General features: G+C 47.2%; 1 protein-coding gene across 3 annotated transcripts in view; it reads right to left on the bottom strand.

The window, feature by feature from the left end:
* Positions 1-5,537: 5,537 nt before the first annotated feature.
* Cdhr1 (cadherin related family member 1) overlaps positions 5,538-24,310 on the bottom strand; it is a 21,162-nt gene continuing 2,389 nt past the window's right edge. The window contains exons 4-18 of one of the 3 annotated variants that reach the window (XM_040747673.1): positions 23,936-24,014; positions 23,722-23,772; positions 22,424-22,513; positions 20,129-20,215; positions 18,825-18,941; positions 17,618-17,761; positions 17,182-17,260; positions 15,798-15,898; positions 14,020-14,223; positions 13,459-13,611; positions 11,283-11,447; positions 10,531-10,598; positions 9,743-9,971; positions 8,145-8,402; positions 5,538-7,649 (exon numbers count right to left, since the gene is read on the bottom strand). In XM_040747673.1, coding sequence (XP_040603607.1) covers positions 7,128-7,649; positions 8,145-8,402; positions 9,743-9,971; positions 10,531-10,598; positions 11,283-11,447; positions 13,459-13,611; positions 14,020-14,223; positions 15,798-15,898; positions 17,182-17,260; positions 17,618-17,761; positions 18,825-18,941; positions 20,129-20,215; positions 22,424-22,513; positions 23,722-23,772; positions 23,936-24,014 — 2,347 coding nt within the window. In that variant the 3' untranslated portion in view covers positions 5,538-7,127. Of the gene's footprint in view, positions 7,650-8,144; positions 8,403-9,742; positions 9,972-10,530; positions 10,599-11,282; positions 11,448-13,458; positions 13,612-14,019; positions 14,224-15,797; positions 15,899-17,181; positions 17,261-17,617; positions 17,853-18,824; positions 18,942-20,128; positions 20,216-22,423; positions 22,514-23,721; positions 23,773-23,935; positions 24,015-24,310 lie in introns of those variants that run through there. The other 2 variants (XM_040747672.1, XM_040747674.1) reach the window with 2 other exon arrangements.

Here is a 24,310-nt window from a genome sequence, read left to right as displayed (position 1 = left end):
AAGGGAACACAATATTTATCTTCATAGAGCTAAGGCTAATAGAGCTCTGTCATATTAAACTGGTTATTTTTTATGCCTGACAGTGGCTAGAAATTAATAAATGTTATTTTTGTATACACACAGCCCTATAGCATTTACACAGGACATCTCACATACATTATCCTGCAAAGGGGTGGCAGAATACTCTTTACTGTAGGTAAAAATACCTTGATCTCAGAAAAGTCAATGATTTGGCCATCACCTCTCTAGTAGGTGGCAGAGCACTGGTTTACAGAGGATGAATCCCATTGCTCTACAAATGATCTAGAGACTGACTTTACTACAACTACTGTGCCATTAGGGTGTTCTAAGAATCAATGACAGGTCAAATGACAGTTTAAAAATTATTAACAACACTGATACTGAGTTTAATCTTCCTTCATTTCTTTAGGTTCTTATTCTTTTCTTCTGAGAAGAAGAAATAAACCTTTCTTTTTTATTTTTATTTTTATTTTCCAGTTTAAATTTAGATAAGAAACGAGGTTGCTACACAAGTCAGTTCCAGGTCCCTCTCCCATTCCCTCCCCTCCTCCCGTGCCCTCCCCCCAACCCCCCTTATTCCCTCATTCCCCCAGGGAGGGTGAGGCCCTCCATGGGGGTGTCCATAGTCTGTCATTTCATATAGGACAGGGCCTAGACCCTTCCCCAAGAGTTCAGGGTGAGAGTGCACCTCACATTGTTCTATGGGAGTCCAAAGTCCATGTGTATACTTGGGATGGGTACTGATTGGCTGCCCAAGGCTCAATAGATTCCCTAGGCCTCCTCACTGACACCCAAATTCAGGGGGTATTGATCAGTCCCATGCTGGATTCCCAGGCTGATGCCTGGGATTCAAGAGTTAACCTCTGGTCAGCTGTTTCTGGGGGTTAAACCAGCCCAGTCTTAATCCCTTTGATCACCAGTCCTCCCTCTCTGTTACTGGCTTTCTTGAGTTCAGCTCAGTACTTAACCAAGGGAGTCTGCCTCTTCTTCGATCAGCCACTAAATGAAGTTTCTGTTTCCCAGACTCTCTGGCCATAGGATTGTAGGCTGGCACTCCCCAGATCTATGTCTAAAATCCATATATGAGAGAGTACATGCCATGTTTCTCTTTTTGTGACAGGATTACCTCACTCAGGATGGTTTCTTCTAGTGTCATCCATTTGCCTGCGAATCTCATGATTCCATTATTTTTTTCTGCTGAATAGTACTCCATTGTGTAGATGTACCACATTTTCTCTATCCACTCTTCGGGTGAGGGACATCTAGGTTGCTTCCAAGTTCTGGCTATTACAAATAAAGCTGCTATGAACATAGTGGAACAGACATCTTTGTTGTATGAATGGGCATCTTTTGGATATATGCCTAAGAGTGGAGTTGCTGGGTCTTGTGGTAGGTTTATTCCCATTTTTCTGAGGAATCTCCATACTGATTTCCAAAGTGGCTGAACCAGTTGGCACTCCCACCAGCAATGGAGGAGTGTTCCCCTTTCACCACATCCTCTCCAGCATAAATTGTCATTGGTGTTTTTGATTTTAGCCATTCTGACAGGAGTGAGATGGTATCTCAGAGTTGTTTTGATTTGCATTTCCCTGATGACTAATGATGTTGAGCACTTTCTCAAGTGCCTCTCAGCCATTTTAGACTCCTCTATTGAAAACTCTCTATTTAGTTCTGCAGCCCACTTTTTAACTGTGTCCTTTGCTGTTTTGGAGACTTGCTTCTTGAGTTCTCTGTAAATTTTGGAGATCAACCCTCTGTCAGATGTGGGATTAGTGAATATTTTTCCCATTCCGTGGGCTGCCTTTTTGTCTTGCTGACTGTGTCCTTTGCCTTACAGAAGCTTCTCAGTTTCAGGAGGTCCCATTTATTAATTGTTGATCTCACTGTCTGTGCAACTGGTGTTATGTTCAGGAAGCTGTCTCCTGTACCAATTCGTTCAAGGGTACCACCCACTTTCTCTTCTAAGAGGTTCAGTGTGGCTGGATTTATGTTGAGGTCTTTGATCCATTTGGACTTAAGTTTTGTGCATGGTGATAAACATGGGTCGATCCGCATTCTTCTACATGCCAGTCTCCAATTATACCAGCACCATTTGTTGAAGATGCTTTCTTTATTCCATTGTATATTTTTAGCTTCTTTGTCAAAGATCAGATGTTCGTACGTGTGTGGGTTAATACCCGGATTTTCAAACTAAATGGACAGAAACTCAACGCAATTCCTCTAAAATCAGGAACAAAACAAGGCTGTCCACTCTCTCCATACCTTTTCAACATGGTACTTGAAGTTCTAGCTATTGCCATAAGACAACAAAGGGGGATCAAGGGGATACAAATTGGGAAGGAAGAGGTCAAACTCTCACTGTTTTCAGACGATATGATAGTTTACATCAATGACCCAAAGAACTCTACCAGGGAACTCTTACAGCTGATTAACACCTTCAGCAAAGTGGCAGGCTACAAGATCAACTCAAGAAAATCAGTAGCCCTACTATATACAGATGATAAAAGGGCTGAAAGAGAAATCAGAGAAACATCACCCTTTACAATTGCCACGAACAACATAAAATACCTTGGGGTAACGCTAACCAAACAAGTGAAAGACCTGTATCGTAAGAACTTTGAATCTTTAAAGAAAGAAATTAAAGAAGCCCTCAGAAAATGGAAAGATCTCCCATGCTCTTGGATAGGTAGGATCAATGTAGTAAAAATGGCAATCCTGCCAAAAGCAATCTACAGATTCAATGCAATCCCCATTAAAATCCCAGCACAATTCTTCACAGACCTTGAAAGAACAATAATCAATTTTGTATGGAAAAACAAAAGACCCAGGATAGCCAAAACAACCCTGTTCAACAAGGCAACGTCCGGAGGCATCACCATCCCTGACCTCAAGCTCTATTATAGAGCTATAGTCCTGAAAACAGCTTGGTATTGGCACAAAAATAGACAGGTAGACCAATGGAAGAAATAAACCTTTCTAAATGGAAATTCTGTGTTTGTGCTGTTTAGTTTCATGTTAAACTGACACAAGCTAAAGTCATCTGAGGAATTAAGGAAGAAACCTCAATTAAGAAAATGTCTTCATGTGATGCAAGCCTGTAGGACAGTTTCTTAATAAGTGATTGATGGGGAAGGGCCTAGCCCATTGTGGGTGATGTCATCCCTGTGCTGGTGGTCCTGGGGTCTATATGGAAGCAGGCTGAGTAATCCATGGTGATCAAGCTAGTAAGCAGCACCCTTCCATGGTCTCTGAATCAGCTCCTGCCTCCAGTTTCCTTCCTGTTTGAGATCCTGTCCCGCCTTCCTTTGATAATGAGCAGTAATACGGAAGTGTAAACCAAGTAAACCCTTTCCTCCATAACTTGCTTTTTATTTATAGTATTTCATTGCCACAATGGAAACTCTAACTATGACACTATTGCACTAAAGGTAGAAAAAAACCACATTGTTGTCTCATGCTGGAACCCCCCACAGACCTTAGTTATTTCTGATCCTCCTAAAGGGACCTCCATGTCTCCATATACCAGGTATAGCCTTAGTCCTCATGTGGCATCTTCTATCTTATCTCAGTCCATTTCCCCATGACTGGAGTCTTGATAGCCGTTGGAGCAGAGCAATTGCTTGCCAACTGATGCTGACACCCATGGCAGGTTTTCAGAGTCTGGATTCTCCCAAAGCTCCCACTGTGACAAGCATGGAGTCTATAGTCTCAGCTCCTTGGAAAGCTAAGTCAAGAGGACTATTAGAGCCCACGAGTTCAAGACTAGCTTGATCAGCACAGTAAGATCTATCTAAACAACTAAACATCAACAGCAAAGCACCTTTGTTTATGGAGACATAATCCTTGATGGTCTTGAGAAACCAGGAGTTTCCTCATCCCACCTTTTCCTACATCTGCCAGCGTGGCTCTGGGGGACAGCAGCTATAAGACAAAAAGGCCCACATATTCTCTTGGTGACGTTTTGTCAGTTCTTGCTTGGAGTGAGGATACTGAAAGGCTGCAAGTTACAGCTGGATTGTAGGTTACCTATCTGCTTCCCTCCAGTTCTTTCCACCTGCCCCTCTCCCTTCTCTGGGGGCCATTTGGGTGTAAGCAAAGGTCCTTTCCTCCAGGACGTGTGCTTTTGCATATGGACCCCAGCAAGCCATCCTCAAATGCCCCTGTACAGCTAAGAATAGCAACTGAGCTTCTTTCAGTAGCTATTAAGCAGACACTAGGTGTTTGCATATTTTAGCTCTTGCTGCTCTCACGGCAACAAGCCTTTGCACCCTGAACTGGTGAGAAAAGAGAGGCCCAGACAGCTTTGGTCTTTTTGCACAAATTCACACGTAAGCAGTAAAACCTGCACTCACACCTAAGACTGTCAAAGTGCCAAAGCACCTCATTATTTCATAAAATTAGAAAGTCTGAGCTTAGAGGGCTGGGTCATAGCTGGGTCAGTAAAGTGCTTGTTTTGCAAGCATGAGGACCTGAGTTTGATCCCCAGAATCAAATTTTAAGAAGCCAGGTAGGCCTTGCGGAGCTTGCTTGTGATACCAGGTAGGCGCAGAGAGATAGGCAGATCACTAGAGCTTGCCGGCCAGCTAGTCTAGTGGAATAGGCAAGCTTCAGGTAAGAATGAGAGACCCTAATTCGATATACAGTATGGAGAGCAATTGAAGGAGACATCCAATTACTGAGAGTGACCTCTGACCTCCTCATGTACATGGGTACCTGCCCCAGTGTGCCCGCATACACACACGTAAGTCCAAGCTCACAGGGATGGAAAAATAGCTTCAGATCATTTAGAATCGCCCCTACTGCCATTTCCAGTTGCTGTTCCTGTCCCTTCCTACGTACTGACTTGGAGACCTGTTGTCAAGCCAGACTGTAGTTCTGGGTCTATCTCAGTGTGCTAGAGTAGGCTGCCCTTCAGCTTGCCACTTCCTCATGCTGTGGGACTTGCAGGCCTCACCCCACCGACAGGTCTTCTCCTGTGCTGGTCTTGTTTGGCTCTATTCTCTCTGTCAGTAGGCTCGTGCTGGCTTCGGCGCCCTTTCCGCTTCTGTGATCATTTCCAAAACTGGCTCTGCTTGGGTCAAGTCTCTGAGTTTGTCCACAAATCCACCCTCCTCCTAAGGACCACAATTTTGAACAGAACTTCCAGTCCAGAGACCTTCACTACCATATTCCCAAAGATGAACTGCTTTTTCTGGTGTCATGCCCACTTGAGGCCTTACGATCCCTGCTCCCACTATCCTGCTATGGGGGTCATTAGCCCAAGTTTCATACCGATTTCTTCATCCAAGCAATCCTGATCAAGCAAGTCTAGATTGAGAAAAAATAGAATTTAAATCCAGGACAAGACCAGGTCTGCAAAGGTATTGTAATTAAGATTGTAGGCTGACAATTTAGACAAAATGTTGCAGTCTCACTCAGTGTTAGAATGGAAGTAATGAACAGCATTGCCCACTGAATGAATGAGTCAGGAATATTGGTTCCCAAAAGCCAGCAAACATAATACAAGAGGAGGTAAGTTTATCCTTTAAATAGTAGATTTTATTTACCATTTACGAAAGAGTTTGACTGCATGCATAGTCTAGGATGTCAAACTTCCTGTGGTGGGAAGCATGATCCAGCCCAGCACTCTTCTGAAATGTGGGCGAGATAGTGCCTTCCAGACTGGACTCTTAATGTCCAGAGGGACTGCTAGTGTCCATCCCTCAATACTGTGTGGGCCAGTGGCAGCAGACCTACCTCCAGGTAAGGACTCCGCGTACTAACACGTCTGTGTAACACCTCAAAACACAGACTGGGGCATCAAGAAAACCGCATGTTCAAACAATCTGATCACATCAGAAACCACGGAATTCTAGAGGGCTTCATAGAGTGTACTTATCTAGATTGCCATAAAGAGTTTCCTCATAGGACGACAGAACTTCCATGGCAGTTTGCAGGATTTCTCTCCTGCCATAATTTTTACATGCTAACAATGTATGACCCAACTAGAGAAAAATGGTGTGGACCAGGAACTCTCAGAACGGGTCCCTGCTACTGATTCACTATGTGCATGGAGGAAATCATTCTGGGAGACTCATTTCTCTGTGTCAGCCAAAACAGACTTGGACTGGATATTACTTCCGACTCTGATTCTTTGTGAGTGCCATAAGATGAGGGGTGAGATGGAAGGAAAGTTGTGTGAGATCAGAGAAAGCCATTATCAGACTGTGACTTTCCAGAGCAGCGGCTGTCCCCAGTCGCAGCATAATCCCTCCTGGGGGACACTTGGTGGAGTTGCTGAAGGTGCTAATACTTTCTGGATGAAGTGTAGTCAGAGAACTGGCTTACGACAAATACTTAGTAATCATGCTACTCTGCTCTTGGCCAAAGCCCTCAGAGTCTCTGTTTGCTTAGGGTTTGCTTGCTTTGTTTTACAGACAAGGAAGAAGACAATTGAGTTTAAACAGTGTCTCTAAGCTCATGTGATTTGAGGAGAACTGGATCAAAACCGAGCTCAGGTCTGATATCCATCCACCACCTCTTCAAGTCAGGCTGGACACATCTACTCTTATTCTTGGAAGAGCTTGCCTTACACTTACATGTCAGGAGCACAGTCTTTTCTAGATGCCAATTCTATTGTTCACTGGTTTGGGGCACAAACCTTCTAGTTACCATGAGTTTTCTGGGCATTTGTCCCTTTTCTGTAGCCCACAAAGCTCACTGGCTCTCAGCTTTAGTGAGGACAAACCTTCATTCACAGATGTTAGCTGAGGCTTCATGATCTGAGTTCTTGCCAGTCTTGGCACCTGAGGTCTGTGTGCTATTTCTCAGATAAGGACGACAAAGTCCCAGTAGGATGTCAGTGACTATGGGGACTGTGTTCGGTGAGTAGAAACACACAGACTTGATTCCTTGTGAGCGTCTAGTCTCTGAAGAACAGAGAGCATTGTATCTGTGCCAAAGTTCTGGGTAGTGTGTCTGTGTTTGTCAACTGCATTCCATCTGAGGAATCTTTTGCCCAAAACCCTTAGTAGAACCTTGTATGTGGGGTTACAACATTGTACAAAATAGAGGTGACCTTGAGGGTCAGTACTAAGGGGGGAGAGAGAAGACTCATGGGACACACTCTAGAAGTAAGCCTTGTTGTCTAGACTCTTCTTCTCAAACTTTTGCTTGAGCTCAGAGACCAGGGAGGACTGAGTGGTGCCTCCTGAGGGCTTGGGTTTGGGTAATGGTTGGGGTGGCTGTGGGGTGAGGGATCCAGAGACAGTAGGCACTGTCCGTTGGGCCATTTTGGGGGGTGGCGGGAGAGCTGGAGCTCTGGGGGGCACTGTGACTCCTGCCCTGCTGTTATTGCAGTCCTCATTGGGAGGGTCCTCTGTTAGTATGAACTTGCTAGCAGCCTTGGCCCTTCTGAATTTGAGCCACTCTATGCGAACTGTGCGGGGTGCAGGGCTGGGCCTTCTGCGGAGCACGCGCCTCACAGGCAGGACCTTGTTGGACTTCTTGTTGCGCCAGAAGGTGGCAGTGGAGACGAGAACCGTTATGGCCACGACAATGGCCATGACACCAGCCAACACACCCACAGCCTTCATGGGATTGTCCTTGGTCTGTATCAGGAAGGCAGCCATGGAGCCTCGGGACAGTGTCTGGAAGAGAAAGCCATGCCCTATGTTCAACTGCTCCCTCGCCTCCCCTGGAGAACAGTAGCTTCCCTAAACTTGACAGGTTTAAACATCCTTCCTCAAGGCACCCATTGAGAACCTCAGTCAAAATAAACTGAGAACCACAGTAACTGCCTGCAGATTCCAAACTCCTGCTTTGCTGGAATCTTTCCTTGAAATAACAGAATATTGCTTGTCTTTGGTTACAAGGACATAAACCAAAATGAACCAGGAACCTCATATTTGATGAATTCCTGCCAGACACTTAGCTGAGAACTTTTATTTCTGCCTCCGAACACAGGAAAGGTAATGGATTCTTAGGCAACCTAGAGTCACACCACTAATTCACCTCGAAGCTAAAATTTCAATTTGACTCCCAAGCCTGTGGGCTTGATTTCAAAGAAAGTCCTTGACACTTCTCAGTACCCTTTGGCACAGGTTGTTCTCTGTCGCTCTTCCTGACCACAGCACTGAACTCACCTCCGTGTCGGTGATGTCGATCTTGAGTAAGGCTGTTGTGCTGAAAGAAGGGGAGCCACGGTCCTTGGCCTGCACCTGTAGGGACCATGAGTAGTCCCCACTGGGTGTGATGTTGTGTAGGGCCTCCAAGGAACGGATGGAATTCTTGAGCCAGATCTCTCCCGTGTGCGCATCAATGTCGAACACATTGACTGGCTCTGCACGGGTGATGGAGTAGTCTACTAAGTTGTTTGGCTCCTCTGCATCCTGGTCTGTAGCCTGGGCAGAGAGAGAGACAGAGACAGAGACAGAGAGAGAGAGAGAGAGAGAGAGAGATCACTTGAAGAAGATACCTGTACACATTGGCTAAATCAGTATATAAAGTAGGGCTTTCTGGGTTGATAGGAAAGGATTCTGATTCTATTGATCCTATTTGGAGTAGATAGAGTTGGGGAAGGAGAATGTGTGTGTGCATGCTACTCTAAGCTGTAATCAATGTTTGTAGTATATATTATTTATGACTTATTAAAGTTTGCCTGAGGATTCAGAAAGCAAAGTCAACCACAAACCATAGAAGCCAGGCACACACCTTTAATCCCAGCAGTCAGAAGCTAGGAGGTGGTGGTACACACCTTTAATCCTCAGGACTCAGGATTAAGAGGTAGACAAATATCTCTAAATTCGAGGCCACCCAGATCTACACAAGAGTGAATCAGTCTAAAAGAGAATTATAGCTCACACCTTTAGTCCCAACATTAGGGAAGTGTAAAACCCAGAAGCAAGATCTCAGATGAGGCATTCATTCTCCAGCCACACTGAGGAGAAGCAGCAGTTTGAAACTTGGTGAAGAGCTTGTGCGTGGATCAACCCTATAAGCCTGAGCTAGATATAAGAACTAATGGCAAGCTGCTTTGCTTTTCTGATACTCCTCTTGAAGCTTGAACCACAATACCAGTCTCTGGATCATTTATAAACTCATGTTACACATGTGAAGCCCTACCAGGTACTACATAACTGCACTCTCAGAGTGGTGTCTGGAGTGTTCGTGTTGTTGGAGTGGGTGCTGGTGACTCCTTACTATGCATGCCAAGATGAAAGCTTGGATGCCAAGTGCCTGGTCTGAGATGAGGTGGAAGGGGCCTATCTGGTACTCAAAGCGTGTCTGTGTGGGTTCAGAGTGCATGGCTTTTCTGCATTGAGAAGATAGTGGGCTGAGGAAAAGCATGCTTTGACAGCAGGCAGATGAGTTGCATGAATTCAGGCAAGCATAGCATTCCAGTCCTCCCAGCCTGGGGTGTTTCACTGCCGACACCTTCTTTCCTAGGGAGACTTTCTAGCGGGGCTGGAAAAGAAGCTATGTATAGTGTCGCGTAGCCTAGTGCCCTTAGCAGGGCACGTTTATTTAAATTCTTTTTTTTTTTTTTTTTTTTTGGTTTTTACGAGACAGGGTTTCTCTGTATTGTTTTGGAGGCTATCGGTCCAGCCCGGCCTCGAACTCACAGAGATCCGCCTACCTCTGTCTCCAAAGTGCTGGGATTAAAGGCGTGTGCCCCCACCGCCTGGCTTTAAGTTAAATTCTTATGACCTCATCCGGGTGCTCAGCTGCCTCTAAAACCCACCTCAATTTTCACCGGGGTTCCCAGCACCATCGTCTTCTCCTGGATGCTCTGTACAAACTGGGGGTAGTGGTCATTGACATCCAGCAGAGTGACAAACACCTCAGCCAGGCTGTACCTCCCATCCATGTCTTCGGCCTTCACATAAAAGTTGTACCTCGAAGTGCCCTCCGCATCCAGGCTGGCCCAGGGCTGAGTATAGATAAGCCCAGTTGATGGGTGAATCAAGAATCTACCAGACACAGAGAGGGGAAAGCACAGGTGCCCATGTACACTTGCACATGCATGCTCATACCTACACACACACACACACACACACACACACACACACACACACACACCTCATCTAAAAGTCCTCAGTGAGACACTGGGCAGCTTCTCCAAGCATCCCACCGGCTCCTGCCCCATTCTCATGATCTGGCTGTAGGAGACAGATCCAGCCATTGACTACAGAGGTCAACAACCCAAACTGCAGCCTGTCCTCCTTACTCCTGGCCTGTCACCCCCACCCCATCCCATCCCTGCTCACTACCTTCTGAGGTCACTACCTATGCTCCAGGCTATGGCCACAGCCTTCTTCTCTGCCAGTCTCCTCACTAGTGTGTCCCTTATCTCGACCTCAGGCTCTCCATGGCTCCCTTCCATCCCTTGCCTCTCTCTACCCTGTACCCTGGGACGGTCACCTCTGTAATCTAGCTCTTATCTTTTTACTGGTCCCTCCTGCTTAAGTGGAGACTCCCTTCACCCAGAGCCCTGTAAACTGGTCTGTCTGCTGTTCTGAATGTACTCACAGGTCTGACCCAGTCCCATAGATGGAGTACTGAACTTTGCCCCACGGTCCTGTATCTGGATCCACGGCCTGGGGGGGAAAAAAAAGAAAGCCCCTAATGGCACAGGCGCTGTGGTGAGGGAAGCGGCACTTCCTATAGCTGATGGCAGCTTCCAGTGGAAAGCTGGCAGCGCCTGGGGTGTGTCCAGCTCAGGAGGACGCAGCCTGGAGGTTGCTCTGTGGCCTAGTTTTCTTCAGGGAGGTATCAAACAGGAGCCAAAAAAAAAAGTTTGCGCCTGGAAGCCATTTATTCTTCTTTTGCAAGTGAAGGGGGAGCGAATGGACTTTTGGGTCCTGTGCTTGGGGTCTGCACACATATCCCTATTGTCACTAGCAGGAAGTGGCCTCCATGCTTGCTCGTACAACACAGGACACGGGTAAGGGGATACTGTTTTATGAACAGGTTATAAGAGACTGCCCACTCTGCCATGGTACAGTACCCTTTCCTCGTGTGGCCCCTGCTACGTCACTGTGAGGGAATATAGACTAGAGTTAGGTGAAGAATCAGTGACTCAGAGAGGGCAAGGAGCTCGTTAAGGTCACAGCTAACAGCTGGGCAGTGGTCACACACACCTTTAATCTCCGCACTCAGGAGGCAGAGGCAGGTGGATCTCTGTGAGTTCCAGGACAGCCAAGGCTATAAAAGAAACCCTGTCTTGAAAAACAAAGCAGACACAAAAATATCAGAGCCTAGTGAGCCAGTCCCCAACCTACTGTGACAGCCACCACATTGGAGCCCCCTGGAGCGTTCTCTGGGATCCTGGCAATGTAGTAGTGAGAGGTGAACTTGGGGACATTATCATTGGTGTCCAGAAGCTGGATCACAATGTCTGCTGTGGAACTGAACTTCTCCGGGGTATTCACTTCAACGGCCAGGAGCTGGAGGAAGATCGAGAAACATGCTTGTGTGAGTGGCCAGTTACCCCACCTTGAAAGCCCACTACCACCATCCCCCCCAGAACTGCAACCACGAGCTCATCTTTCTATCCTTTGTCGATTTTGTGCTGCAGTTTTTTGGAGTTGGGGTCTCACTACACCCTCCAGCCTGAGCTGACAGTCTTCCCTCCTCAGCCTCCTGAGTGCTGAGATTACGGGATGCACCATCACACCCAACGTGCATCCCTTTCTTACTCTGGCTCCAGGCAGTCTCTCCCTGGTACCATCTTCACAGTCCCTCAACACCCCTCCCGTGGGAGTCTGTAATGCTCATCGCTTCTCTTTGTACTCAGGCCTGGAATTGTGATCACTGTCTGTGTCTTGTTCTATGGATCTATATATTCCTTTCTAACTCAAGTTTCCAGCTGTTCCTATAAGTGGACTTCTCCAGCTACAAACCAGTATAATTTTTATCAAGTTTTCTCACCAAAGGAAATTCTACATCCCAGTTAATTTGGCTTGACTAGCCATAGTGGCACATGCCTATTATGCCAGTACTCAGGAGGCAGAGGCAGGAGGATTGTGAATTTGAGGTCATCCTGGGCTACACAGTGAGCTCCAAGTCAGCCTGGGCTATATGGAAAGGCTCTGTCTTCAAAGCAAAAACAAAAACAAACAAACAAAAAAGCAGCATGAATAGGATCGCATTAGAGTCTTCATTAACTTAGCTGGGATTTGCATTTTTTCCCCAAAGCAGCATTTATTTACTCTTTTAAGTCCAAAACATTTATTTTAGCAGTCTGGCATTTCATAACCACCCATCATGATTGACACAGGTTGACACACATGATGCTGTCAGGATACACAAGAACAATAGCCAAAAAGTTACAAAAAAATAAATCTATGATTCTTAATCACAACCAAAAAAAAACTTACACATACCATAACTTCTGATGCACTGCATTGAAAAGAAAGTGTGCACACGCCATAATTTAAAGGGGCAGAGCAAAAGCAGGAACACCTTCCTAGGCTTGCCTACCTTAGATCTCACTGGGGAAACTTTTATTTTCATTTTAGTGTTTTTTATTTCTCTTTAGGGTAGTTCCTAAGAATGCTGTATTACTTTTGTAAAAGTGTCTTTTATTCCATTATACTCAAAATTCTCTCCCCCTTCCTCTCACTCCTTAAGAAAACTGTTAGGTGTAGAGTACTAACTTTGTGCTGTGGGTTTGCTTTATTTATGATAGTCTTTCAATCATTTTTGTTTAAATTTTTTAAGAAAACAGTAATACTTCTTTTTAGCTCCTCATTCCTAACATTTGCAGCTCTTATCTCCTCTTTATCTGAAATTATGTCAGTCCAAACATTGAGCTAAATCATTTTGGTGACAGCAGGCATTTGAGTTTTATTCCCAACTTAAGACAAAGCCTTTAGTATCTCACTTTTTATCATGATGCTGGCTACATACTCTCTGTATATACAGAATTACAAATAATGATGAGTTAAATATATTATTGAAGTACCTTTTAATTAATATATTACTCATATGCTAATATATGACAGGAATTATTTATACATATGCATAGTTTTTCATACTTATAAATGACATAAAAATTATATTTCCTTGCTTCTTTTAAGTTTCTTACTGGAAGAGATGACAAATGTCTAAGATACATAAGAAAAACCTGTGTTTTGATAATCACATCTTCTCTCTCTCCCTCTATTAACAAGGCAAAGTACATTGGTAGTGTGTCCTTAGCCAAGGGTGGTTTAGGAGTTTGCACCTCAGTAAGGTTGAGGCTATGAGCACTTTGCAGAAGCTGTGTGCATGGGGGGTAAATCCTATTTCCCACATGCCCACAGGATGGGCAGAAACCCTGAGGAGAAAAGAGTAGAACAACTCAGGACTGGAAGTGACAATGGTCCCACACACACACTGAATTTAGGCAGTAGTGTGAGCTAGCCTGCTCCCAGCCCTACCTTCCAGTTGAGGGCAGTGCAATACAGCACCTACCTTGAAGGTTAACAACTTAGACTTTTCAAAGTCAATGGCGGCTGAGTTCTCTACGATGATGGTGACTTGGGCTTCATTCAGAACGGTCTGTGGTACCACTCGGAAGATGCCTCCAGGTCCCACCAGCCGTAAGTTGAATTTGGCATTGGCTCCCTGGGCAATAGAGTTTGAAAAGAAGAAACAGAAGATAAATAAGAATAGGAATACATTGTATGTTTGTGCTAGGTGAGGAGCCCTTAACTGAAGCAGTGAAAAGTCTTTCTCTATAAAGGTGAATTGGTTAAGAGTCAGATTTAGCAGAGTATGACAGTTAAGCAAGGCAAAAAAATAAATACAGCCTGGCTCTGTGCTAAGCATTGGAGAAGGACTTTCCTTTGACTGCCTTTTACTTTGTAACTGACTGTTAGTGTCTAAGAAAATACTATGGGATTGACTACCATCCCTCCAATACCTTTTAGCTGCAGTATCTTGTTTTATTCATTTTGTGACTTGAATGGGCCCCTTTCACGGAAACTGAACACCGACACAGACCCAGTCAATTTCAAAGGCATGGCCACACACCTGGTCCGAGTCATTGACTGTGATCTTGAGTCCACGAAGTATCTCCCCCTGGGGTGGGTGCTCGTAGATGGAGAGTTCGAACTTGTTCTGGGGCCCACTCTCCCCATAGAATGTTGGAGGATGGTTGTTGAGGTCCACAATCCTGATGGTGACTGGGACCATGGCCTGGGCACCCGGGCTTCCTGGAGAGTTGACCTCTGTTACCTAGGATGGGGACAGGTGGCTATGGCTATATGGCAGGCAGACTGTTACTGGTCCTAATCATTTTTCCTTCATAACCTTGTAATTCCTGATCTGACAGCTTGCTTTTGACTGGCATCTTGGTTAGATTACTAGAGATTTTGCTAGCAGTGTTTCTATTTCCCAAGGCTTTCATGAAGCAGTCAGCTACATTACAGAGGCTACAAGATAAGGAGCTAACACTAACCCATAGGCAACAGCCAGCAAGCAACTGACTCACACCAGAACCAAGTGAGCCATAAAGCCAGCCCTTCCCCAGCCAAGCCTCTGATTGCAGCTATGTGAATGACCTTGGAATCCAAGATCCAATCAAGTTGAACTCAGACTCCCTACTCCTGTCTGTTGTTTTAGGTCACTAAGTTTGGGGTGATTACTCATGAAGCTTTAGCTGACTAATACAGTCTGTAAAGCCAAGACTGGGCATTCATAGGCACCCCCACAAAACTTGTGACAAGTGTTCCTTTTCCAGGGCCTCCTTCCTGTGTTGGATAAGGATGTTCTACTCCTAAAAAGATGCTCTGGTTCAGTTAATCCTCAACCTTCCTGATTCTGGGACACTTTCATACAGTTCCTCATGTTGTGCTGACCCCAACCATGGAATTATTCTCGTTGCTACTTCATAACTGTAATTTTGCTACTGTTACAAACCGTAATGTAAATATAAGTGTTTTTGGATGGTCTTTGGGAGCCGTGACCCATAGGTTGAGAACCGCTGCTCTAAACTGACCCTCCCAGACCCCGTTCCACACCTTTCTGTAGGCCTGCTGCTTCTCAGAAGCCTCTGCATGCTATCCTGTCTTTCCCGTCCCACTCACTTCTCACCCATCCCCAGCTAGATTTTCACACAGATTTCCACACTGCATCTGGCTCTACCATCTTAGCATCAGAGGACTCAGCTCCCTCAGTTATGTGAGTCAGTTCTTGGCAAGTTGTCTTCCCCAGTGCCTACTGTTTCCTCCAGATGCTCCCCACGTCCTCCTCACCCTTAGCCTCTGATGCTCTGCAGTTGTGGATGTTGCCAACAGCCCCTCTCCTGACAGAACCACCCTCTCAGGGAGTAACTCACTCACTGCATGGCTGTCCTAGGCTTGTTTCAGTTCTTGGCTGTCACAGAATTCCCTAACTCAAAGCATCCTGGGAGAGAAAGGGGTTTCTTCCTGCTCACTGTTCCAGGTACAGTTAATGGCTGTTGGGAAGTTAGAGAAGTAGGAGCTTGAGGAAGCTGAAAACACCACATTCACAGTCAAGAGCAGAAGGAATACGCTTGTTCATGTTGCTAGCTCACTGCTGCTCAGAACACACCTAGATTTCTCTGTTTGCATTGAGTCCAGGGTCTTGCCCATGAAGTGATGCTCCCTCTGCATTCTCAATAACCCTGCTTGTGGCCTCATGTCTCTCGTGTTCGCTGCAGCCTGATGTAGGTGCTCCTTGGAGAAGCATTCCAATCCCTCCCCAGACTGAGCCCTTGGGTTTCATCACTTTCGTTGCTCTCCGGGACCGGAGAGTGGGTGGGACAAGACAAGCAACGGGGGTGTCACCTGTACGTGAAGTTCATACACCTCTCTCCGGAGCTGGGAAGGGCTCTGAAGGACTGAGATGGCTCCAGATGTCTCATTAATTTCAAAGACTCCATCACTCTCTGTCACAGAAAAATGTCCTGCAGTTTAGGTCATAGGAGGCAGCAGGGGAGTCGTGTCACATATTCCTATGACATCTCATGTGGTGGGGGGAGAACTCCTCATAGAATGTAACACTGACAACCATCTGTGCCTTGCCAATGAGGAAACTGAGTCTCCCTCTCTGTCACAGAAAAATGTCCTGCAGTTTAGGTCATAGGAGGCAGCAGGGGAGTCGTGTCACATATTCCTATGACATCTCATGTGGTGGGGGGAGAACTCCTCATAGAATGTAACACTGACAACCATCTGTGCCTTGCCAATGAGGAAACTGAGTCTCAGTGGGGCCAAGTAACCTGTCTAAGGTCCTGCAGCCACTACAGATCTGGACGTGAACTTTTGCCCAGTTCTCAGGATCCATCCATGTGCCTTTTCTCATACATAAAAGTGTGTGTGTAAGAAAAAAGGAACAAGAAGAGAAAGGGAGAGAGGGAGATAAAGAAAGATGGAGAGAGGGGACTGGAAGGGGGAAGAGGACAGAAAGGAGCTTGGAGAAGGTGCGGGAGATGGCGGGTGTAAAGAGTGGTGAGGAGGGATGTGAAATGAGTGTACTAACTGGGGGTTGGTGGAAGAGGAGCCCATTCACAGTGATTTCTTGGTGGTCATGGGAATATTTTTGTTTGAACTCCTGGAAGGTGACCGTGTACCAGAGCACACAGGGGAAGAGTAGTGTGCTACAGATGTAAGTGCATCTAGGATCAGGCTTCAGGTGTGCTGATCTGGTCTCCCGAGGGCCATGGAGCCCACCCCAGGGACACTGTGGCATGCTTGGCTACTGTCCAGTTGTAGTAGAACATCCCAGAGCTATCTGGCTTAGATTAAAATCAAGAAGTAGTCAATATCTATCAGGCCTCTGAACCTTGGTTTTCTACATACAGGTCAAATATTATGGAAATGCCACAACATCATTGTATTTAATTCATTTAACTATCTGCCCCACTCAAAAAGAAACAAAAAAGAATGAGAACAAGACACAGAAATTCTGGGCGTGTGAGAAGTATCGCCACTCATGCCATTGGTGACTATGTCCAGGGCAAAGAGAGTGCGTGTTTCTCTCTGGATCCTGAGGTGTTCTCTCTCACCTCAGGGTGTAATGACAAGTAAGTGTACAGCAAAGTCATCGTCTGAGGAGACTAGCCCTCCCCCCAACCCCAGCCTCCCACCTGTCACTCTGGTCCCATAGGCGAGGAAACCAGGACCCAGTTGCACAGAACCAGAGATGCGGCAGGGCATTGCCCTCGCTTACCATTCAAGAGCCTGTAGAGGATGTGGTTGGGTTTGCCTCGGTCCCCGTCTATGGCAGCCACCGTCAGTACCTCTGAGCCCTTGGAGAAGAGGAGCCGTGGTCTGAGGCTGATGGTGATGTGGGTGTTTCCCCTAACCCAACACTGCCCCATCGTGGACAGGAGATATCAACCCACTCAGGAAAAAAACTGGGTTTTGGGGGGCTCCAGAAGGTGACCTGCTTAGGGCTCTGTGCATCCAGCCTCCCAAGGCTGAGGGGACCACCTGAGAGAACTTTGCCACTCCCTGGCCCCAGGATCAATGCGTGAGCTTCCAGAAACTCTTGGCCTCCTATTTGACAGAGGGGAGACTGGCTAGTGTGTGGTGAATCCAGCCACCCTCAGGGTAGTCCCAGGGAGTAACATAAGGAACACTGGGTAGGTGATGCAGCCACTCACCGGAAGGGTGTCCTCGTACACGTAACCGTAGTAGGGTGTACCCACGAAAAAAGGGGCCGTGTCCTGAACATCTTCCACATTGATGGTGACTGTGGTGGTGGCTGAGAATACCACATCAGCCCCTCGAAGCCTGCCTCCGCCATCCTGGGGAGGAGTCAGGCCACTGAAGGGGGGTGAAGACAAGCTGGCCTCAAGGTGACAGGCTCCGCTTGAATAGACTCCTGCTTCCTCCTGTCTGTGAAGCCAGTTGGCCCCTTCAGGTGTCTGTTTGTTTTTGTCTCTGGAGCCCAGTCTCCTTTCTCGGAGGTGTTGGGCATGCCAAAGAAATGGCACATGGAGGCTTTGAGTCAGGTGTCTGACAGGTTTCTTGGATATAGATTAATTAACTCTGCAGGTCCATTATGTGTCATTAGTGCCAGAGGAGGAGGAATCAGACCAAAATTCCTACACCTACGTGGAAACCCAAGCCTCAAGCAACTGCTAATAGCCTTCCATGTGTCCAGCCTATGCTGGCGGCCATGGAGTCCCAGGGATATGACTTGGGTCCTCCTCTGTTTAAGAGTCAGGGAAACGAGCAGCTAGCAGGCAGAGTGGTTCCCAGCCTCCTGGTGCAGGGTGTAGGAGGGTGGCCTACAGCCAAACAGTGATCTGAGAGGGTGCTTCCTGAGAAAGAACCCAGCAGGTCTAACGGGACAGCTGGGTTTTCCTTCTCCCTGGGGCAGGAGGTTTGGCTGAGTGCCAACTGATTGTCCCTTGCCACCATGTGCTTCGCAAACCGAAGTGAGGAACTCCATTCAGCTTCAGAAACTGAGTTCAGAGAGGGTTAGCTGGCCACACAGCAAGGAGGAGTGGCATGAGCCATTCTGACCAGAGATAGAGACGTTGGAAGCTGGGGGAAGGGCACAAGTCTCTGTGTCATGCCCCGGCTCTGAAGGGACCTAACTCTAAGTTTCTAGGGAGTCATATAACATCCCCTAGAAAGAAATGTGGCCCCTCCACCCTAGAGACTCCAGCTTCCTGAAATTTGTTCAGGCAGAAGAGATTGTAAGCAGCTCTCGTCCCCCGTTCTCCCCCCCTTCCCCCCCGCACTCCACCCTCGCGCCCACATTGTGTCTCCTGGTCTTGAAAATATCAGCTCCTTTTTAGGACCTCACCACGCTCCAACCTAGCAAAGGCTGAAGTTACCCCCTGTATCTTCCTTTGTTACCTTGGCGACCACAGTGATGAAATGGGCCCTTGACTTCTCGTAGTCCAGTGAGGCTCCGGCCTGGAGACGTAGCACACCACTGTGGCGGTCCATGGTGAACTTGGAGGAGTGTAGGTTCTGCAAAGTTGGGAGGAAGCAGCTGAACTCAGGGAGCAACCATGCCATGCCAGGAGGTCTCATGCTGCCTACTGAAGGAGTCATTGACTTTTATCCCAGAAACCCTGGCTTACATTCCAAGTTCAAGTTTCCTGCCTGTCCGAATTCAGGGTTTTCTGTCAACAGAAGTTTTACTCAGGCTTTCTACACCATCCCTCTGTCTTGCAGAAAAGCCTGCTGCCTTGTAGCAGGAAGACTCATTCAGAGTGCTCGGACTTGGTTGAGACTGGGACTTAGGTGGAGTAGCGAAAGAGAGAGAGCTGGGCACCTTCAAACGACACCAGGTAAAAATGGCTATGGTGGCTATACTTAGTTCCTGGCAGGAGCTGGTGACTGGCCCTGAATGGACTGTAAAAGCACTTGCCTCTGTTAAGGTGCCCAGGGGTCTTCAGTTGGGGAAGGTCCAACAAGAGGCTCCAGATGCTACAATCGGAGCTTTACACATGTTTAATATCAGGATGGATGAATAATCGGTGCTTCTCATTCCAGGAGAAGAGTTAAGAAAGGTTTTGGAGAAACATGAGTGGTCAGTGTGTGTTTGTGGGGGAAGTGTTTCTCTCTAGTTCCTATGAGTTCAGATGATTTCTCTAGAATTTGTAGTTTTAGCCACGAGGTTGTATTGCCTTGAGAATCTGAGGGCAGACAGCCAAATATGGAAAGAATAGGATGTGCCCTGAAGCCATAAATATGAGGGTGGACAGTGGCTCCTAGGGGACTAGGAAAAGGCATCAGTTCAGGGGTGAAGCCCCCATCTTTGGCAACACATCGCAGAGGGCTGGGAGTGAGAGCTTACTCAGTAGAGCGCCATCTCCTCTTTTTCCTATTGACCATTTCAGTCCTAAATGGATTTCTTGTATCTATCTGTGTGGGTGCTAAGTGTCCAGTACTTCTTTAGGGAAAGGGATGGGGGAAGTAGAGAGCTGAAGATTCCGTAACCCTAAAGAGAAAGGCGCTGAACAACTCAGAGGAAGTCAACATGGGTTTATTGGGAGAAGAGGTCTTCTATCTCATTCTGGTCTTCATCCTTGTGGGGTACCCTTGAGAGCTGGCAGGTATGGGGAGTGGGGTAGCAGGTGATGGAAGCAGAGGACACCCAGCTGTCCTCTCCATCTCAAGGCCCTGTTTGCATCTTCTGTGTCCTACCTTACCTGTAGGAAGTAGGTGACACTCCCTCCAGAGCCTGTGTCCTTATCTTCTGCGTGGACCTTAAAGATGCTGCTCCCAGCAGGTGTACTCTGAGAGGTCACAGAGAGAGAAGGGTCAGTATCAATAGCAAGATGGTGGGGGGGTGCAGAGGTGTGGAACAGAGGGATCAGCAGGGTGACTGACTGGACAGAGGAGAGGTGGGGGAGTGGATACAAGGGAAAGGGAGAGGAGGGGGAGGGCAAGAAGAGAGAGGATGTCCTGAAGGATTAAAATATGAAATACTAATTTAAAAACAAATCCACAGCTTATAAACATGGACATATTCAGGATCATCAGAGAACACATATATGCCATTTACAGCAAGAATGGAGTATTTTCCACCACTGAATTAGAAGACATGTTTATGAGGTGTGTGTGTGTGTGTGAGTGTGTGTGTGTGTGTGTGTGTGTGTGTGTGTACTCACACACATGCCACAACCACTTGTATGAGGGCCAGAGGACAACCTGGGGAAGCTGACTGTTTCCTTCCACCCAGTGGGTCCTGGGAATCAAACTCAGATGGTCAAGCTTGTTGGCAAATGCCTTTACCAACTAAACTATCTGTTGACGCCTTAGCAAGCAGTAGGATGGAGACAATTGCTCTTTTGCATCATAAAACAGAGGACAAACAAGGTGACCTTTTAATACAGTACTTTGGTAACATAAGAAATAAGTGATAGCTGCTCTTCCAGAGGACCTGGGTTCAATTCTCAGCACTCATACGGCAGATCACAAGCATCTGTAACTCTAGTTTCTTCTGGTACTGCACACATGTGGTGCAGAGTCATGCATTCAGGAAAAACACTTATGCTCATTAAGAACAAATAATAAAAATTTCTAAAGAATTTATGTGAACTACTCAACATAGTAGTTTTAAATTTTGCACTCTACCTCAAGGATTCTTTTTGTACAAAGGGAAAATTCAGGGTTCCAGGCATTACTGGCAAGTTTTCTGTCATTGAACTGTATCCCTAGTCTGTAGACAAAAGGATCTCAGGTCGAGACAGGAGGACAAGAATTCAAATCCATCATTTCCACAGAGGGAAGCTGTCTCAAAACCAGAACATTTTGGTTTAGCTTACACTCCTGCCTCCCAAGCAATTAGACTACAGATGTGTATCACCACAATCAAAATTAAAGGTGGTGACGCACACCTTTAATCCCAGCACTTGGGAGGCAGAGGCAGGTCTCTGTGAGTTCAAGACCAGCCTGATCTACAGGTCGAGTTCCAGGACAGCCAGGGCTACACAGAGAAACCCTGTCTTGAAAAACAACAACAAAAACAAAATTGAAGGGGGGGGAGGGGGGAGCATGTCTGTATAGGTCTGGAAATGTCTCATTGGTTCAGAGCACATGTCCTTAAAGTGGACCTGGGCTCAGTGGCCGGCACGCACACATCAGCTCACAACCATCTGTAACCCCAGCTTTAGGAGACTTGACCCCTTCTTCTCGCCTGCGCACACACGTGGTGTGCATACTTATACAATAGATAAGCGAATATTTTTTTTTGGTTTTTACCAGACAGGGTTTCTCTGTATTGTTTTGGAGGCTGACAAGCGAATATTTTTAATAGTTTCACTTAAAGGCTTTACTTAAAGGTTGATATTGCTTGTGACCATAGAAATTTGAAGCTTAAATACCCAGACACAAAGGGCTTCTTGGATTCCATCAGTGTGTGATTGCCCTTCGTGTGATAGAAGTAATTAAAATTATGCTAATTCCCTATGCTTGACAATGAAGGAACAGAATTCTTATGTTGCAATGAAATGAAGAAAAAAAACAGGGTACAGAGAGCATACTTTTAGGATCACAATATGTCAAACAAAAAGAATAAAAATCTTACAACCACATACATAAAAACATTAAAAGGGCCAGGCAGTGGTGTTACCCACACCTTTAATCCCAGCACTCAGGAGGCAGAGGCAGGCGGATCTCTGTGAGTTCGAGGTCAGCCTGGTCTACAGAGTGAGTTCTAGGACAGCCTCCAAAGCCACAGAGAAACCCTGTCTCAACGCTCCCCCAAAAATATTAAAAGGAAAAACGGCAAAACTTTGTGAGGTCACAAAGTAGGGAGTGAGAATGACTTCGACATGCACTTGCCATGTCTACAGTAAGCAGGCGTTTACAGTTACAACAACCACTGCAGTGGATAACGGATGGGCGTCCTGCACGCAGGACTCTGGTCCCCTGCGAAAGTCATAGGGCAGCCTCGGGGGCCCAAGTTGGAGCCTTGTGCCTGCTTGGCGTCCCTCACTCACCTCTGGAACCAGGACAATGTAAGGCTCCTGGGTGAACCTGGGGGCCTCATCATTGGCATCTGTCACCAGTATCACGACTTTCTCTGCCACCTGAGAAACAGAAGAGTCAGGATTAGGTGGAAGGAGACCTTCTTGGGAGATTAAAAAGATGCCCTCTAATGGCCCCAGAGATATGGTTTTTTTTTCTCTCCTCTCTCTCTCTCTCTCTCCCTCCCTCCCTCCTTTCCATTCTGCTTTTGTATATTCATGCAACAAATATTAAGCATCCCACTGATGACCAGCACTTTCTTTCGCCCTAGAGACAGAGGAACATTTGATGGACATTTTCAGAGACCACAGTGGCTTAGGTATGGGGAGGAATCACCCCACAGAGATACCATTCAGAATGGCAATGTGACAAACAAGCCCTGAGAGCAATGCCCTAAACAGAACCGCTTGAGACAGTGATGCCCATGACCTCTGCCAACGCGTCCTTTGTGCTGACTGCTGCAGCCAGAGGCCATTCAAGGATCCTGAACTGTGGTGGTGGACACCTGGGAATCTCTGGGGCTAGACGCATCAGCCCTGCCGAGTTTGCCAGAGGCAAGAGGCAGAAATGAGCCAGGAAGCTGGGGTCAATGGGCACAGCCAAGAGGAGATGGACACAACGGGAATCCAGAGCACAGGAGAGAGGCTGGATGGGCTGGCAGTAGACGGGGGAGGGGGAAGAGTTGGGAGTGGCAGGTGGCACCTGACAGGGAGGCCTTGCAGGGCAACTTGGATTTCATCCCTGAGGGAGGGGAGGGCCAGCTGTCAGTGCTTTCCCCAGTGCAGAGCAACCAGGTTTATGCTTCACAGGTGAAAGCCTTGACGACACTCTGAATGCACACTGGGTGGTCAGGGAGCCCCTGGGGCCTGCTGTGATCATGTCAGCACTGAAGTGGCTGGCAGAAAGTAACGGCTGGGGAAGTCGAGGAGAAAAGAGGGAGAACACCTGCCGCCCCCGGGCCAAGAGCCAGAGGCAGAAGCTGGCAGATGGGGAATGAGCAGACAGGCTTGAGAAGGTGCTCGGTGTTGGTGGGACTGCTGTAAAGCGAATCTAAGAGACCTTGGATCTCTGCTTTTACCTTTCCTTCCCTCACCTACGGCCTCACTGTACCCCTTAGGCATGGGCACGTTGGGCAGGCCTTCACTGTTCTGGGTTTGGTTAGACCAGGGAGTGTCCCAGCTGGAAGAGGAACCATGCCACCCGCGCTCAGGCCCGAACACTGCATGATGAACACTGCATGATGAGGACTGCATGATGAGGACTGACTCACCAGGTTCAGGCCATCGGAAATGCTGATGATGGCTTCAATCTCATCTTCTTTCTGTGAAAGCAAAGGGATTGAGGGACAAGCTGAGAGCAGCTTAGACTCGAGGCTGTGCTAATCTGTCACCCCATCAGAGAAGGCTGCTTTAGGGAGCCGAGAGCTGAACAAGGCGGTGATGGTGCTCAAGGCCTATGAAGTTCCCTCCTGCCAGGCTTGAGACCTTATTTGGGATGGTTCTGTGTGTCCAGAGTTCCCATGGTTCCCAAGGGTTCCATGTGTCCTCAACAGATGTTGTCCTGCTAGAGAAAGGTGAGGGGAAACCCTGGTGTACCCCAGAGAGGAATTTTCCTCACTTCTCTTCCCTCCCCCCCCCATCTCTCCAACCTTTCTACAGTCCAGGGTTTATGTGGTCTGTGTTCAGGGTGTCCCGAGTGTTCCCCATGACTTGGGATCTCGAGGAGGTCACCAGATCCATTTATAAGCAGGGCAGTGTGCTGGCAGCAGTCTGACTCCACTACAAAATCCTCACCACCCTGCCAAGAGCTGCCCCCCACCCCCGGGCCCGCTCCTGTGCCCTCCTCTGAGCTGTGATTCA

This window comes from Mesocricetus auratus, unplaced genomic scaffold (assembly GCF_017639785.1).
Source record: "Mesocricetus auratus isolate SY011 unplaced genomic scaffold, BCM_Maur_2.0 Super-Scaffold_100006, whole genome shotgun sequence".
NCBI lineage: Eukaryota > Metazoa > Chordata > Mammalia > Rodentia > Cricetidae > Mesocricetus > Mesocricetus auratus.
This window is presented reverse-complemented; position numbering and strand designations above follow the sequence as displayed.